Genomic DNA, 15,467 nt, shown 5'->3' with positions numbered 1-15,467 from the left:
ACACCAGCACCGCGTCGCTGCCTGCGGGGGGGGCGGGGGGGCAATTCCAACTCTCCAGCTACGCACGCTCATCTAACCCAAGGGTAAATTTACGCCACGCAGGGCCAGTTTCACACCCAGGATTTCCTCCATCCAGTCCCCAACCCGTGCTCGTCCCCCCCACCCCCGGCGGCCGCTTTCCGCCGCCTCCTGCCCTCGTCCTCGCATCCCTCGCGCTGCCTCCGCTCCTCCAGGAGCACCTCGGGGCTCGCAGCCGCCACCAGCCCCCGTCCCCCCCCCCCCCCCCTCCGCGCACCCTATTTCAGCGCCCAGCCTTACCTCCCTGTCACCCCTTTTAATCCCGTCCCTATTTTTTTGCCACGTCTCGGCACGAGAGCAACCGAAGCTGCTCGGAGCGCAGTCAGAGTTTGGGCTGGGAAGGAGCAGCGCGTATCAAACCTCTCACCGCCGGCTCCACGAGCATCTCCTCGGAAGCGGCGCTACACAAAAAAGGGGCAAATTCCGCAAGGTTTTACACCGAAAAAGAGCCCGCGGGATCTTTCATTACAAGCACGAGCCCCGAAGGCGTTTTTCGGCTCACCCCAAAATAACGGGGTGCCCTCCTCGTGTCTCTCCCTCCGGCACAGGTGGAGCCGGGGACGTTTTGACGCCCAGCTCCCACCACGTTCATCCTCAGGTGGGCTCATCCCAGACCCCCCCCCCCCCCGGCTGCCGGGGCTCAGCACCCCACAGCTTCTCCATTTTGGGGGGGGTGGGGGGGTGGGGGGGGCACTGCGGCTGCCCCCCAGCCCCAAATCGCGTTAAACGGCCCCAAACCGTGTTAAAATGGGGATTTGGGAGCGGGCTGTGCCTCGTGGGGTCACACCGGGGGTCTCGCGGCTGAGACGCCCCCGCTGTGCCGGGGGGGCTGCTCTTACCTCTGCTCTTTCTCCCTGTGGGGGCACGGGCAGTGTCCGGGGGGGGGGGGCACAGAAAAACACACAGCTTTTCAGTCAAACACCAATTTTTGCCCGGTTTCCCTGCGTCTCCCGCAGCTCCTCGCTTCCCAAGGGACTTTTCAAGCCCCCCCCCCCCACCGGCCCCCTTTTCCTCCCCCCTCACCCCGAACTTCTCTCAACCCGCAGCCATCTGGGGGGAGGGGGGGGGCTTGGGGACCCCCCCGCCCACAAAGGGGAAGTTGGGTCCCCGCCGGGGGGGCTCCCACTCACAGACAAAGACGGCGGCGCTGCCCCCCTCAGACCCCCCCCAGCATACTGGGCTCAGGGCCCCCTCCCCTCAGCCCCCCCCCAGCAGGGTGGGGGAGCCCCCCCCAAAACACTCGGGTGTCCCCGTGCAGGAGGGGGGGCCACAAACCCCCCTCACCCCCTTCTCCACACGTGTGCCCCCCCCAGCTCCCCTGACAGGACCCCCCCCCATAACACCCCCCAGGACCCTCCCCCCACTGGAAGCACGGGGGCCACGAGCCCCTTCACCCCTTTCTCCTCACAGCTGCCCCCCCCCCCGAAAGACCCCCCCAAAAGAGCCCCCCCATAAGACCCCTCCCCTTCAATACCCCCCCGTAGCACTCCCCCATCGGAGGGGGGGGGGGAGCCACGAGCCCCCCTCACCCCCTTCCCCTCACAGCTCCCCCCCAGCTCCCCTCACAGGACCCCCCCCATAAACTCCCCCCAAAAAGACCCCCCCATAACACCCCCCCCCCATCACCCCCCTTTCAGGACCCCCCCATCAGAAAGGGGGGGGCTCAGCCCCCCCTCACCCCTCAACGTACCAGGACCAAGCCCCCGGGGGGGGGGCCGTTCCCGTTCCCCCTCCCCCCCCACGGGGGGGGTCGCGCCCCCTCCCCCTCCCCCCCCTTTATTTACCGCCATCATCAGCACGCGCGAGCTGTCACCCAGCGCGAGACACCCCGACCGCCGCCGGACACGCCCCCTCCCCGCCCATTGGCCGCCCGCCGCGCCCCGCCCCGCCCCGCCATTGGCCGGCGAGCACGCCACACACCGCGCTCTGCCTCTCCGCCCCCCCCCCCCCCCCCCTCCTCCTCCTCCTCCTCCTCCTCCTCCCTTCCCTTCCCTTCCCTATTCACGTCCGCCGCGTACGCCGATTCCGTAAGAGCGCGCGCGTTGCGGAACCCGCCGCCGTGGTTAGCGCTAACGGCGCGGCCGGACGCTGTTTGCGCATCCCGCGCCGCGGCACGGGGAGTTGTGGCGGAGCTTACGCGCTTTGCGCAGCCGCTAGGGAGAGCCCTTCAATGGCTTACGGCGGCGTAGCGGGAGGGCAGCGCTGGGGGGCGGGGAGCGCCTGGGCCCGGCCCCGGGCGGTGACGTACCGGGCTTTGTGAATCGCGGGCTGAAGTTTGGTTGAGGCGCACGAGGGTAAATAAGGATCTGCCGCAGACAAAGAGACTCTTAAAGGGGCAGCGCGGGTGGGGGCGGCAGGGTCCTGAGGTGATTGGGGGGGGACACAAGGGGGCGTCCCCTGACGAGGTCCAGGGGGTGACAGGGCTCCTGAAGTGATGGAGGGGGGAAACAAGGGGGTGCCCCCCAGTGGAGCCCAGCAGGTGACAGGGGGCTGAGGTGATGGGGGGGTCCCTAGGGGGTGCCCCCCCATGGGGTCTAGGGGATGACAGGGTCCTGAGGTGATGGGAGGGGGTGTCGGGGGGGTGCTCCCCCCACAGGGTGCAGGGGGTGACAGGGCCCCCCCATCACCTCAGATGGAGGGGATGATGACAAGAGGGTGCCCCCCCCACAGCCCAGAGGCTGACAGGGCTCTGAGGTGATGGGGGGGGGTCTCTGGGAGGTCTCCCCCCACAGGGCCCAGGGGGTGAGGCAGCCCAGAAGGCCTGCAGAAAATACTCGTTCCACAGACACTGTTGTCCCACAGAAAGCGCTGTTGTCACACACACTGTTGTCACACAGAAACTGTTGTCACACACACTGTTGTCCCACGAGCCACGCTGGCCCTAGCCTGAGGTCACCCAGAGGCCCCCAAATCACACACTCCGTCCCCAAGGGAACGGCGAACAGGTTTGTCAGGGACAAAGGGATGCCAGCACTGAAGCCAGGAGCAAAGACTGTCCCCAGCAGGGGACAGCCACGCTTCGGTGTCACCCACGGGCACAACTCACTTTTTTTTTGCAGCCTGCAGGAGGTAACTGCTGAGGATCCGTTGGCAGCACCGAGTTGGGGCAACGCTGCACACGAGCGGTCGTGGAGGTGGCCCCGATGATAGGAACCCGCAGGTCAGTGGTGTCACAGTGCCCACCATTGTCCTAGAGAACGCCTGAGGCATGTCACAAGAAATCCGTGCAGCAGCTGCTGCAACAGGCTTTTGGCTGAAAGAACACCTAACCCCTGCCAAGGCACGGCAACAGGAGGACGCTGCTGCTTCTTGTGTGCTAAGATCAGGATGACAGACCAGAAAAAATGAAACACAATTCCTTTGCACAGAGATAAAGCATTCTCCCCAAATCCAGTCCCGTCCCAGTAAGTGTTGAGGCAAAGCGCTGCAATTTACTGCGACAGGTGGGAGCCTGCTGGCTTCTGCCGTGGCACAAGGACACTCCACAGTCTCCTTGTGAGCTCCTTCACCAGGCAGCCTTCCCACAAGTTCCACTTCCTTAGAGCTCTGTCATCCTTTCTCAACACCTTCCCTTTCTGAGCAGTGCCTGCTCTGCTTTGAACCGTACCTGCAAAGAAATCCGCAGTCACGCACTTCTGAACAACGGCTCTCCGCTGGAACGAGCCCTTATTCCGTAATGCCTGCTAAGAATTAAAACTGAAGACTAATGAGGCCTTTATGTCCTCGCTCCCTTTGTAAAGCCTAGCAGGGTGCAGCTGCTATGGAAGTACTTCCTCGTAAAAAATGCCACAGCATGAAACAAAGCAAAACCCTACAGGATCCCCAGCGCAGCACTGCGACTTGGGCTCTGTCTCTACCACTGGAGTGTCAGTGACCCCGGTAACATCACTTAGCTTTCCCCCTCCTGGCAAAGCAGAGGCTGTCTGAATGCAAGGGTAAGATCCACATCCCCAAGATCCCCGATCCCCTCCAGGTCAGGCTTCAATTGACTAAAAGCAACAGCACTGGCCGTGATTTTGAGAGGTGCAGAAGCAGAAAAAAAGGATCCACGAGGCTACGGGAATAGAGCTTGGCAGCCTCTACCCGTAGATTTTACATTCACTGAGAAAACACTGGGGAGCAGCAGGAAAACAACCTTCCAGACCATGCCTTGACAGGCAAAATTAGGGTGGTTTTCAATTACACGGGCTCAATCCATTAATGTAACACAATTGAAAGCCCCCTGAAGACTTGTTAAGATGCAGACTAGCGTGTTCGAAGCCACGTTAACCTGCCATATTGATGCTGGGGGGGTGGGGGGGGGCAGAATGAGGAGGATTACTGCGGCTAATAAGATTGGGGGGAAAAAAAACACATTTTGTCCGTCGAGAAAGTAAAAAGCCCCGGAGTAAAAGCAGCCCCTCATGTGGGGCAGCTGATCCCCTTGTTTACAGAATGCAGTTACAGCAACGGGCGTTTTTGCTAAGCCATAAAGGGCTAAATCCTCGCCCTCCTCACACGCGTGGAAACCTGCTGACGTCAATGGCTGTAATGGTGTAATTGAAGGCAGAATGTAGCTCAAGGGGTCCCGTTTTATTACTCCAGGAACAGTACAATGTCTTAATAAGAACAGAAGTCCCCGGAGATTCCAGCACACGTTTTATATTTTTAAGACCATCTTTTGGGAATTAGGAAAGCATTAGCAACGTTCAGCGTGACTAATCTGGTCATTAAAAGGATTTTTTTTTTAACCTTAAGATTTAAAAAGGGACACAGGGCTTAAATAACTATCTGTAAAAAACAAAAAAAACAAAAAACCAAAAACATTTTGTTTTCCCAGCCACACTTAGCTACATGGAACGACAGCAGGTCAGGTTCTCTAACCATCCCTTGAAAATTAATAGTCCCGCTGAAGTCAGCGCACAAGTTATGAACCCGAGCAAACACTCAGAACATTCAGCATGCTGGAATTTCTCGGGTGCTTATGGTGCTTTGTGCCATTTATTACGGCTTATCAACCAGATCTTTCTGAACCCAGGGCTGATTAAATTTATTAAAGGCCTACAGCACTCTAAGAGTTAATTAGGTTTACAGGTACAAGTGATAATCAAAAAGAAGCCATTTCTAAATAATTAGTTCTCCACCAGCCAGCAAATCAAGTAACAAAACAGCTTCTTTATTGCCTACTGCTTCTGAGGGAAAAAATCTATTTAGGAGAAATCTGTTTCCGTTTTACTTGCTCTTCAGGCCCACATATTGGCAAGAAACCAAAAAACGTTTTTCTGAGAGAAAGACGCCCACTGCTTCTTCACCAGGAACCCCCTGTCCCCCTTCCTAACGCAATCCTTGCCCCTTCCCTACACCCTTCTCTTCCTATCCGGGACGTGGGCTGCAGCGTTGAAACCCTGCTAAGCACAGCCTTCCCAGGAACCCCGAAAGGAAGTTCAGCACAAAGGTCGGTTGCTGAACGAGGGTGTTTCTGCTGATTCTGAGACCGAGCAGGGGGCGGAGCAGGGGGGAGAGGGGAAAAAATTACCGCTACAAGCCAGACAGATGCTGAATATGTAAAACCGGGGGGACAGATAGCTCAAAAGGGATCTAATTTCTCCGGTTTTCCTGCTGTAAAAATAAATCACCACTGAAAAATATTCAAGTGATATCGTGTAGTTAAGCCTCACAATAAATTTTTGGCTCTTATTCCCCAAATCCGTCCTTACTCCAGTAAATCTGCTGAAGTCACCGGGATTTCTCAAGTGAGAAATGGCGTGCAGGGATGGGACATTTATTACGGACCTTTCAAACAATGAGATAAAGCAGTTGGTATTCTTTTTCAGTGCATGAGAGGGTTCCTGCCAGACTTACTTATTTATTTAGCACCGGGCTTCATTGGTAGTATCTGAGAGGTGGAAGATTTTAATACTCCCATCAGATATAAAAGATGAAGGCAAGCTAAGAACACACCCGTAATAGGAAGGCAAGAATTCCTGTAGATTTTGCCACAGGGAAATTAGTTTGCTTCAGGGGTATAAAGCTCTTGAACCAAATCAAAGATAAAACTCTGCTAAAGAATAGTCTCCACGCAACGGAAATTTTCAAAAGCTGTAAATAAACAATACAAACCAGCACAACGCTTGCTGGGCAGAAAGACTCCATCTCCTCACAAAAATCCAGCTTTTTATTTCGATGAAAAAAACATGACACTTTCACGTGGATATCTTAAGAAAATAGTAATAAAAAAACCGTCCCCTCTCGTGTAGCTGTTTGCATTCAAGGAAATTCTGCCCTTGCATGCATTTGGCTGGAATTTCTCCTTTCCCTCCCTCTGCGGACAATCTGTAATCCCCTGCATGAAACACAGTACTGAGATCCATCGCAGCCATAGGCCTGAGAACAAACACTCCCCCCCCAGAAACTACAAAGGACAACAAAAATATGCATAGCATTCAAAACCTTTGCTGTGAAACGGGGCGAAGAGATTTAGAAGGAGGAAAAAACCTTGGGTTGGCTCCAGTGCCGCTTTTTGGAGGGCCTCCTGATCCACGTGGCAGGCAGAAAAGAGGATGCGGTCGCTCTGCGCAGAGCTCCAGGGAGCCCTTTCATCTGATTCCTGCTACGGGCACCTGCTGCTGCTTGCGGATCTTGTTGAACAGCTCCATGTACTGAACCATTGTGTCCGCCGGGCTGTAGATGCTGTCGTGCTTGGTGCCAAACACGGACGGGACGCCAGGAGCGTGGTTCCCCATGAAGCTCTGCATGAACTCCATCAGCAGGTTCCAGCAGTCGTTGGCTATCACGCAGGGGCAGTACTCCACCTGCCAACACAAACCACAGCCCTGAAGCGCGCAGCAGGGGCAAAAACCACGCAGGAGACAACACGCGTTCCTCTCTGCCTCGCTGTAGTGAGTTTTAAGTTTGAGACATATTTAGTCAAGGGTTTGAAGTCAGAGACCAGCTTCTCAGTGCTGTGGTTGCAGAGGGATACACGCCACTTTTTTCTCCTCTGAGGACATTTAGCAAATCAAAGCAGGATGGACAAACAGAAACGAACAGGATATGCCGGGAACATGCAAGCAATCCCTTCAGAAGGGAAGAGAAGGAAAGGAAAAATACACCCTGCAAGTTCATTGCTCTTACTAAATCCCCAGTGGTGGAAGTCTTGGGACGTTGGTTCGAATGTTACATTAACTTTACCCCACCCAAAAGCAAACCTCCTTCCCACGAGCTGGTAAGCTGACGGCTTGTTTGGCTGTGACGTCTCTCAGGTGTGCGCTGACGAAGCACTGGGATTTAAGGGCTTGCAGCCCCAGATCAGGAGTACGTCCTAATGCAAACCCTGAAAAGAAACTGCTAAACCAAAACAGAAGCAACCAGGCCGCCTGGCAAATCTGGTCCTGAACTCAAGTTTCGGGTAGAACAAGCTTCTGTTTAACCCCGGGTCAACAGCAGTGCTGATGCCACTACAACATCTGTGTTTATTCCAGCGGAGAAGAAAGGAGCCATTTCTCAATCCCCATCCCTGCTGGCTAGGAACACCTGCCTGGGTAGATGCGGTGTGATTATTAATTATATAGCAGATAATAGCACTTGTGTGTTTAGCAAAACATAAGCTCAGATTCTGAAAGACCTTTAAACATCTAATTCTCAGCTATCTCAAAGACTGTCAGGCACCAATGTACGTAAATGTCTGGACTCTGACCTCCTCTGCTTTGCCCTTCCCCTGGCAGCACAGCCCAGCTCCTTGCCATAACCTGAGGTGTTTTAAAGCCCAGCTGAGGCTTGTCCACAGCTTGTGAGCCTTTGACTCACACTTACACTCAGCCAAACACCTCCCCAAATGCCTTCCTAGATCCTCCCACGACCTGAAGCATCTCCCTTCAGATTTCCAGGCTCGCTGCAGCCCAGCTCCCACCCCGGGCAACGCCCGCCAGCCGCTGGCACGCTGCTCTGATGCTCTCGAGCCTCATCAGCAGTCACAGCGCTGCGCGGAGGGAGCGGAAGCCGGTTGATGACAGGCTTTGAGCCCACGTAGCGCCCCGCGGTGCAGCAATCCGGGTCAGCACCCCACGGGGCAGGACTGACGCCTGCAACGCAGAGCTCGCTGCTGAGGAGGGAGCAGCCTGACACCGCGTGAGCAGAACCGAGGGCAGGAGGGCACTGCTCTGCCCCAGGGCTGCTCGGCCCAGCCGTCGTCCGCTTGGGATTGGGAAAGGAAGCCAAACCCAAATCAGCATTAAATTAGCAGCTGAAGAGGCTGCTTTCCCCGCCTCGGTGTGTTTATTAACCTGAAGTGCTCTACCAGCGTTGCGCGTCAGGTCTTTAAGCAGCTTTTTAGTTTGATGGCATCCCTTCAGGGCTTTGTTTATTGACACTTCAATGACAGGCTTTTCCGTAGGCACAGCTGAGCCCTAAAGTACCTGCCCGAATTCAACCTTGTTGTGGAAAGGAGATAAATGCTCTGCCTGCCACACACATGAACGCACCCAGTACAAACCAGGAGCACAACCGAGGCACGCAAGCGGCGGGGACTCAGGATTTCCAGTCAAGCCTCCAGCGTGAGATTTCCCTACCCGTAGCTGTACTTCGTACCCTTCAGAGAGGATTCTTACCTCCACGGATATCCCACGGGCGCTGGGACCCATCGTAACCGTGCCCACCTTCACCAAGAAGTCACAGTACTGGTAGCGGGTGCCCCGGCTCTCTATCTTGTTCGCCTTGGCATTCTGGAAGAAGCCTTTCAGCTTCACCATCAGGGTGTCGAAGTTGGCATCCGCTATGAGGCAGGGACCGTTTTCAAAGAGGGCGAAGCAGCTGAGGGGGTACTCGGAGTTGTGCATCACGTACATCAGCTTGCCTGTCTGCCCTGAAATAAGAGCAACGGTGTTTGGGCTGTAAAACCAACAGTCCTGTGCTTGTATGGGATTTAAAGAAAGAAAGAGCTGGCTTTGTCCTCCTTGCTGCCTTAATTCCAAGACCTTTCTGCTACTCACACACACTTTGCTTTATCCTGCAGCTCAATGGACAGGGTGTATTTGCTTTGTATGAGTATAAAGGCGAAAAAAATCTTACACAGACACCCCTCAGCCAAGGGGATCACAGCACAACTCAAAGACCAGCGGGTGACTTGGATCCCCAGCAGGGGGGGGTTCAGCAAAGAGCACCCCCTGATCCCGAGCACCCAAAACTCAGCCCCGCAGTAACCGAGGGCTGGGCTTTGCCTCTTCTTCTTCTCACCAGCCGGCCCTGCGGAGCTAACGGGGGAAGCACGTGCCTGGCACACTCTGGAACGTGGGAAAAAAGGGACATGCCTGGCTCGTACCGCGCTTTAAAAGTGGGAACTGATTCTCGTTTATCTGCCTGGGTTAAAAAACCCTTTCCAGACACGGCTGCGCAAGCTCCAGCTGCAGGGAAAGCGGCAAAAAGCCGCTCTCGCGGCTGCAAATGGCTCCCCGTGCAGGCACGCTGCCGAGAGGCTGCCAGGGCTCAGTGCTGACCTCTGCAGCCACAGAGCCACCAGAGCGACGCTCACAAAGCGTTTTTAAAACCTGGATGAAAACCCGAGTGTGCAGGAGGGACAAAGGGGGCACAACGGGCCCGAGGCGAGCAGGCCAAGCCCTTCCTTGGAGCTGCCGTTTTAGGCCCTGCTACGTCAAGAGGGCGCCTGGGGTCTTCTGAGCACAGCCCTGGAAACAAGCGGGTCACGTCACGCCCCACGTTCCCCCAGAGCTGCTGCCCGCTGCCCTGGGAGCTCTGCCCTCCATCCTGCGGCTTGCAGGCCTGCTGCCACCCCCGGCCCTCGACCACTCGCCCTCGGGAGGAGGGCACAGCAGCGGCCAGATGCTGCCAGCACCCTCACCCTCCGCAGGGCAAGAGGCAGCCTGCAAAACTACGCAGACGGAAGCAGCATCTTAAGGAGCTTCGGGGAAAAAAACACGCTGACGGCAACGATACCCGGCTGAGGTGCAAATACTCGAGCAGGGATCCTGAGGACTGGGCTCGCCGCGCAACGCAGCCGCCCCTGGGAATGGAGGCAACCGTGGGGCGTGCACGTGAAGGGAACACAGCGCCGGCGAGAGGGCAGAGCAGCACGCTCACGCTGCTTGCCATGGGGCAGCCCCTGGCGCACAGCTCCGGCCATCGCCACCGGCACCACCTGCAGGGATGTCCCACCTCCCAGGGGAGGCTGTCTGCGAGGACAGCACAGAACCGCAGCACGCGTTTTCCCCGGCAGAGAAAATATCCCGCAGGCGGCGAGCGAGCCAGCTGCTCGTTCCCCGCGAGAGAGCTCAGCGTAACGAATAAAACAATCGTGGCCGGCAGAAAAAGCCGCCGCTGCGTCCAGAACCTGCGGCAGAGCTCCGGATACAGCCCCGATTTTCGAGCAGCACGCCGGGTGCGAGCTTAAAGGGAAGACCGCGGGGCGCTGCGGGGAGAAGCGAAGCCTCCGGGCTGCTGCCGGATGCCAGCAAACGCCCCCTTCCCTTTCGGGGTGACCCAGCTGGGGGCTCCCCGGCCCTCCCAGTGCCCCCCCCCCCCCCCGTGCACCTTGGTTGCTCATGGTGGAGGCGGCGGTGTGGTAGGTCTCGCAGTCGACGCAGAACGGGCCTTGCTTCTCGGCCCCCAGCAGCTCCAGCTTCCGCGTCAGCATCTCCACCGTCTGCTGCACGCTCTTGCCCTCGGCCACGGGCACCTGCGTCACGCTGGGTGCGTGGGGGGGGGGGGGGAGGGATAAAAAGGTTTAGAGACCCCCCCGCAGCGCCTGGGTGGCGGGGGCGCGGGTGGGCTGAGGGGGAGGGACGCGGGTGGGCGCAAGGAGGGGACACGCGTGGGTGCAAGAGGGGTCGAGCGTGGGGTCGGGGGGGGGGGGGGGGACGCAGGTGGGCTCAAGGGGGGTCATGGGTGGGCTCGAGGGGGTCACGCGTGGGTTCAAGGGGGTGACACGCGTGGGCTGCCGGGGGGGGACACACACGGGGGCCCCCCAAGGCTGTGCTGGACGCGCAGCGCACCTCCAGCACCCCCCAGCTCAGGAGCGCCCCCCCCGCGCCCCTCCCACGACACCCCCCCCGCCACCTCCCCCGCGTGACAGCCCCGCGGGGACGGCAAGGAGCAGGGGGGCGGCTGGGGACCCCCCCCCAGGTCCCCCCCCCCTCACCAGGTGACCCCCATCCCTCCCGGCCCTCCCGGCGCAGGAGGAAGCGGCGGCGGCGGAAGGGGCCGGGCGGCGGCGGAAGGGGCCGGGCGCGGAGCCGCTTGGAGAAGGCGAGGTGGGGGGGGGGGGGGACCTCGCGTGGGGCCGCCTCGCGTGGAGCACGAGGGGCTGGGGGGCCCAGCACCGACCTCAGCAGCAGCACCGAAGCCCCCCCGGAGCCTCCCCCGCCATGCCCAAGGTGCGGCGGACCCGGGGCTCCGCGGCCGGAGCCGATCGCGCGTTGCCGCTGCCCGAGCAGCTCCTGCGGGACGCGGCCCCCCGGGCACGGGCACGGCGCGGCCGGGCCGAGGAGGAGGAGGAGGAGGACGAAGAGCAGGGCTGCCAAGGCTACGTGGACGCCCGGCTCTCCCGGCGCATCCTGCAGCAGGCGAGGAGGCAGCAGGAGGAGCTGGAGGCCGAGCACGGCCCCGGAGCGCCCGCAGCCCCCCGGCACAGGAGCAGGGCGCTGGGTGAGACCCCCCCCCCCCCTCCCCCCGGTGCCCCCCCGGGATCCGAGCTCGGGGATCTGGGCTCAGGCAAGGGTTTGGTCCCCGCAGGTCCGGCGCTGAGCGGCTCTGGGTCGGAGGAGGAGGAGGAGGAGGAGGATGAAGAGTGGCCCTCGCTGCAGCAGGCAGCGGCGCGGAGCGGGGAGGTGGTGGTGGACCCCGAGGATGAGAAGGCCATCGAGATGTTCATGAACAAGAACCCGCCGCTGAGGTGGGACGGGGGCCGAGGGGACGGGGATGGAAGGGCCAAGGGGACGGGGATCAAGGAGCTGGGGATGGAGGATCCGAGGGGCTGGGGATGGCAGGGATGGAGATGGAGGAGTTGAGGGGGGCCAGGCAGTGCCCACTGTTCCCCAGCGCCCTGCCCCCTGCCCGTTCCCCTCTGCTCTCGCCCCAGGCGCACGCTGGCCGACATCATCATGGAGAAGATCACGGAGAAGCAGACGGAGGTGGAGACGGCGCTCTCGGAGATATCGGGCTGCCCCATGCCCCAGCTCGACCCTCGAGTCCTGGAAGTTTACAAGGGCGTCAGAGAGGTAAAGGCCAAACAGCTCTGCCCCGTGGCTGCCACCCCTGCTGGCCCGCAGGGAGGCTGTCCCCATCCTCGCCCTGCACAGACAGCGCCGGGTCTGTGCCACGCCAGCAGGCAGCAGTCGCTGCAGGGCCCTCCCTTCCCCCGTATCTGATGGCAGCAGGCAGAGCGATGGGGGTGGCCGAGGTGAGAGGCTCAGCTGGGGGTAAATCAGCAAAAGTTTTCCTGACCGCACCAATTCCCGTGCTGTGAAACACCTGCGGGGGCTCACGGAGCTGCACACGCGGGTGGGATTCATGTGGCACAGACAGCGCTCCCCTGCAGGCACTTTTCCAAAGAAACTGACTGCAGTTTGTATAATGTCAGCCACTGAAGGGCCCACAGAGCTTGGAGTGAATTCCCTAAGCACGATGCATTGAGCGGGGACCTGGGACAGTCCTTTCTTAGTGGAGATGTGAAGGGAAGGGGCGGCTTTCTTATGGTCATAAGACAAATCCTACCGAGTCCCACAGCCCTGCTGTCAGTGCCTGTATGTTGCTGCCAGGCCTGCATCCATTTTTTTTTCTTTTTTTAAGGTGCTGTCCAAATACAGGAGTGGGAAACTCCCCAAGGCATTTAAAATCATTCCTGCCTTGTCCAACTGGGAGCAGATCCTCTACATTACAGATCCAGAGACGTGGACGGCGGCTGCCATGTACCAAGCCACCAGGTAAGATCATCTCTGGGAACTGCTGACCTTGTTTTGTTGCTTTGTAAGTGGAACAAGACATACAAAATACCAACCTGCGTCCTGCTCTTGCCGCCCTCCTCCTGTAGAGTGGAGGGAGTCAGCAGGGGATCCCAGTGCCCTGCCTCAGATGTCCTGTAAGAGTTCCCTGCAGTCACCTGCTCCCAGGACCTGGTTCCAGAGCCTCAGCTCACCCCTCACTTTGTGCTTTGATTTTCCCAGGATATTTTCATCCAACCTGAAAGAGAGGATGGCCCAGAGGTTCTACAACCTGGTGCTGTTGCCACGGGTCAGGGATGACATTGCCGAGTATAAGCGCCTCAACTTTCACCTCTACATGGCTTTGAAGAAGGCTCTGTTTAAGCCGGGAGCCTGGTTCAAAGGTGGGGACTCCCTGCAGGGCTGCACTTTGTATGCGGGAGCCTTTTGCTGTCTGCAGCAGCTGGGAAGCTCAGCAGGGCCACGTGTTGCACACCGCTGCCTTTGCAGATTGCTCCTGTCATGGCCATGGGGGCTCAGGGAGGAGGAGGAGGGTGGAGAAGACATCAGAGAGATGCAGGGGGCCCCCTTGGTGGGCAAGGCAGCTTCCAAACATCCCCGGGGGGGTGTTAGCACTGTAAGGCTACGCAGGTACTGCCAGGTATACAGGATCTTTTGGAGGTTGATGGCAGCTGTGCGCTGTCTCAGGCCTGATCTCTGCCTTGTCCAACAACCTGTGGGTGTTCGGAGCTGGATGCATGGCAGAGAGATGCTGCAGCCCCTGTAATAGCTGGTGGAGGAGCTGTTATTCTGTAGGGTCAGGTGTGTCCTGAGACAGGAGAAGGGGCTGAGCCTCGTGTCCTGCAGCTCCCCTTGCTGTGGTTGAGGCCGGCAGTGCCTCACTCTTCCCCCTCCGCAGGCATCTTGATTCCCCTGTGCGAGTCGGGGACCTGCACGCTGCGGGAGGCCATCATCATCGGCAGCATCCTCACCAAGTGCTCCATCCCCGTCCTCCACTCCAGGTAACGCAGCGGGGGGCAGCGGGGCCGGGTTGCTGGGGGGGGGGGGGGGGGAACAGTTCTCCTTCGGGGACACTGGTGCAGTGCCACAGATCCATCCCTCAGCATCTCAGCACTGGGGAGCTTTCCTCAGCTTTGTCCAGGGTTGAGATCCAAGGCCGTCTGCGGCGCCGGGTCTGCCCCTTTAGCGTCTGGGTGCCCAGGTGGCTCGTGCTGGGCCTGCCCTCATCGGGGCGCTCCCTCTGGCCCCGCAGCGCGGCCATGCTGAAGATCGCCGAGATGCAGTACAGCGGTGCCAACAGCATCTTCCTCCGGCTGCTCATCGACAAGAAGTACGCGCTGCCCTTCCGCGTGGTGGATGCCCTCGTCTTCCACTTCCTGGCCTTCCGCACCGACCAGCGGGTCCTGCCCGTGCTGTGGCACCAGTGCTTCCTGGCCTTCGCCCAGCGCTACAAGGAGGACCTGTCCTCGGAGCAGAAGGAGGCGTTGCTCGAGCTGCTCAAGTTCCACAGCCACCCGCAGATCTCGCCGGAGATCCGCAGGGAGCTGGTGAACTCCAAGACGCGGGACGTGGAGGGGCAGCCGCCCGCAGCCATGGAGTGAGCAGGAAAAAGCAGGGAAAAGCCGCAGCCTGACCTGCTCCTGGGGTGGGCTGGATGCAGCTGGGAGCCCTCTGAGAGTGAAGCCTCCAGGAGGCGTGCAGGACCCTCCTTCCCCGAGATCCTGCTGCTCCAAAGGCTGTGCCCAGGCAGCCAGGCTGCTCCCTACGCCGCTCACCACGGGGCAGGGCAGCCCCATGCCACCAGCACTGGGGACAGCAGCTGGGTTTCTCCTCTTCCTGTATGGGAAAATAAAGCTGAAGCCAGGTCCTTCAGTCCCAGGGTGGTTCTGCCCCGCAGTCGCACCTCTCTTGGCTCCGTCCTCCTGCCCTGTCCCCTCCCCGCCTTGCCTTGTGCCCAGCAGGGGGCAGAGCAGAGCCACCAGCCCCAGGCTCCTTGTAGAGCTGCAGCTCTAAGCCTGCACTGCAGGCGCTGTCCTGCGTGAAGGGCGAGCGGGGCTGCTGAGCAGTCCCTGCACTATTGGATAAAGGTTGGGGTGTGAGCGTCTCCCTGCTGCAGGGGGAAGGGGGGGGCACAGGGTTGAGCTCCGCCCCCCCAGATGGTTTCCAGAGCTCCAGACTGCTCTAAGGAAACAGAAGAAGTGCTTGATTGTTTCCTGAGCTTGGCTGTCACCAGGCAGAGGCAGGGGGCAGCACCCGACCCGGGCCACCCCAGGGACCCTGTGCAGGGCCAGAGCAGCCCAGCAGAGCCAGGAGCAGAGGGGAAAGCCCCCAGTAAGAGCCCCTGTCCTCGCAGGGCTGCCAGCAGGCTGGGCATGGGGCAGCGTTTGATTACCCCATTCCTGCGTCGCTCCCTTAGGCGATCTTGCGGCCCGGGCCCCCTTCCTGCCTGGTACCATCAGC

At 59.5% G+C, this 15,467-nt stretch overlaps 3 protein-coding genes across 10 annotated transcripts in view; 1 reads left to right on the top strand and 2 right to left on the bottom strand.

Moving 5' to 3' along the window:
* Nucleotides 1-1,939, bottom strand: part of USP49 (ubiquitin specific peptidase 49) — a 34,616-nt gene extending 32,677 nt beyond the window's left edge. For 3 of the 8 annotated variants that reach the window (XM_050715334.1, XM_050715329.1, XM_050715332.1), the window contains exon 1: nucleotides 1,863-1,915. The gene's annotated coding sequence lies outside the window, so the exon portion shown is untranslated. Of the gene's footprint in view, nucleotides 1-1,862 lie in introns of all 8 variants that reach the window. The other 5 variants (XM_035561430.2, XM_050715333.1, XM_050715335.1 and 2 more) reach the window with 5 other exon arrangements.
* A 4,272-nt stretch (nucleotides 1,940-6,211) lies between these two features.
* MED20 (mediator complex subunit 20) lies at nucleotides 6,212-11,285 on the bottom strand. Its single transcript, XM_035561429.2, has 4 exons — nucleotides 11,207-11,285; nucleotides 10,600-10,754; nucleotides 8,664-8,917; nucleotides 6,212-6,869 (listed from the first exon to the last, which is right to left on the bottom strand). The coding sequence occupies exons 1-4, from the start codon at nucleotides 11,218-11,220 to the stop codon at nucleotides 6,654-6,656; spliced, it is 639 nt and encodes a 212-aa protein (XP_035417322.1). The 5' UTR covers nucleotides 11,221-11,285; the 3' UTR covers nucleotides 6,212-6,653.
* A 27-nt stretch (nucleotides 11,286-11,312) lies between these two features.
* BYSL (bystin like) lies at nucleotides 11,313-14,879 on the top strand. Its single transcript, XM_035561428.2, has 7 exons — nucleotides 11,313-11,712; nucleotides 11,800-11,959; nucleotides 12,146-12,284; nucleotides 12,856-12,989; nucleotides 13,230-13,390; nucleotides 13,906-14,008; nucleotides 14,260-14,879. Exons 1-7 carry the CDS (start codon nucleotides 11,433-11,435, stop codon nucleotides 14,606-14,608), a joined length of 1,326 nt encoding a protein of 441 aa, XP_035417321.1. The 5' UTR covers nucleotides 11,313-11,432; the 3' UTR covers nucleotides 14,609-14,879.
* Nucleotides 14,880-15,467: the final 588 nt, after the last annotated feature.

This window comes from Cygnus atratus, chromosome 24, assembly GCF_013377495.2.
Source record: "Cygnus atratus isolate AKBS03 ecotype Queensland, Australia chromosome 24, CAtr_DNAZoo_HiC_assembly, whole genome shotgun sequence".
NCBI lineage: Eukaryota > Metazoa > Chordata > Aves > Anseriformes > Anatidae > Cygnus > Cygnus atratus.
The sequence above is the reverse complement of the archived record's forward strand: the minus strand, read 5'-3'. Positions and strand labels throughout refer to the sequence as shown.

Bases quoted from the DNA above. Each gene is read 5' to 3' on its own strand.
- MED20 (XM_035561429.2), bottom strand. The intron at 8,918-10,599 runs GTGCACGGGGGG...CTCTTATTTCAG, and splicing joins CTCCACCATGAGCAACCAAG to GGCAGACAGGCAAGCTGATG. The intron at 6,870-8,663 runs GTAAGAATCCTC...TTGTGTTGGCAG, and splicing joins CCCGTGGGATATCCGTGGAG to GTGGAGTACTGCCCCTGCGT.
- BYSL (XM_035561428.2), top strand. From the start codon at position 11,433: ATGCCCAAGGTGCGGCGGACCCGGGGCTCCGCGGCCGGAGCCGATCGC. The intron at 12,990-13,229 runs GTAAGATCATCT...TGATTTTCCCAG, and splicing joins GCCATGTACCAAGCCACCAG to GATATTTTCATCCAACCTGA. The intron at 13,391-13,905 runs GTGGGGACTCCC...CCCCCTCCGCAG, and splicing joins GCCGGGAGCCTGGTTCAAAG to GCATCTTGATTCCCCTGTGC.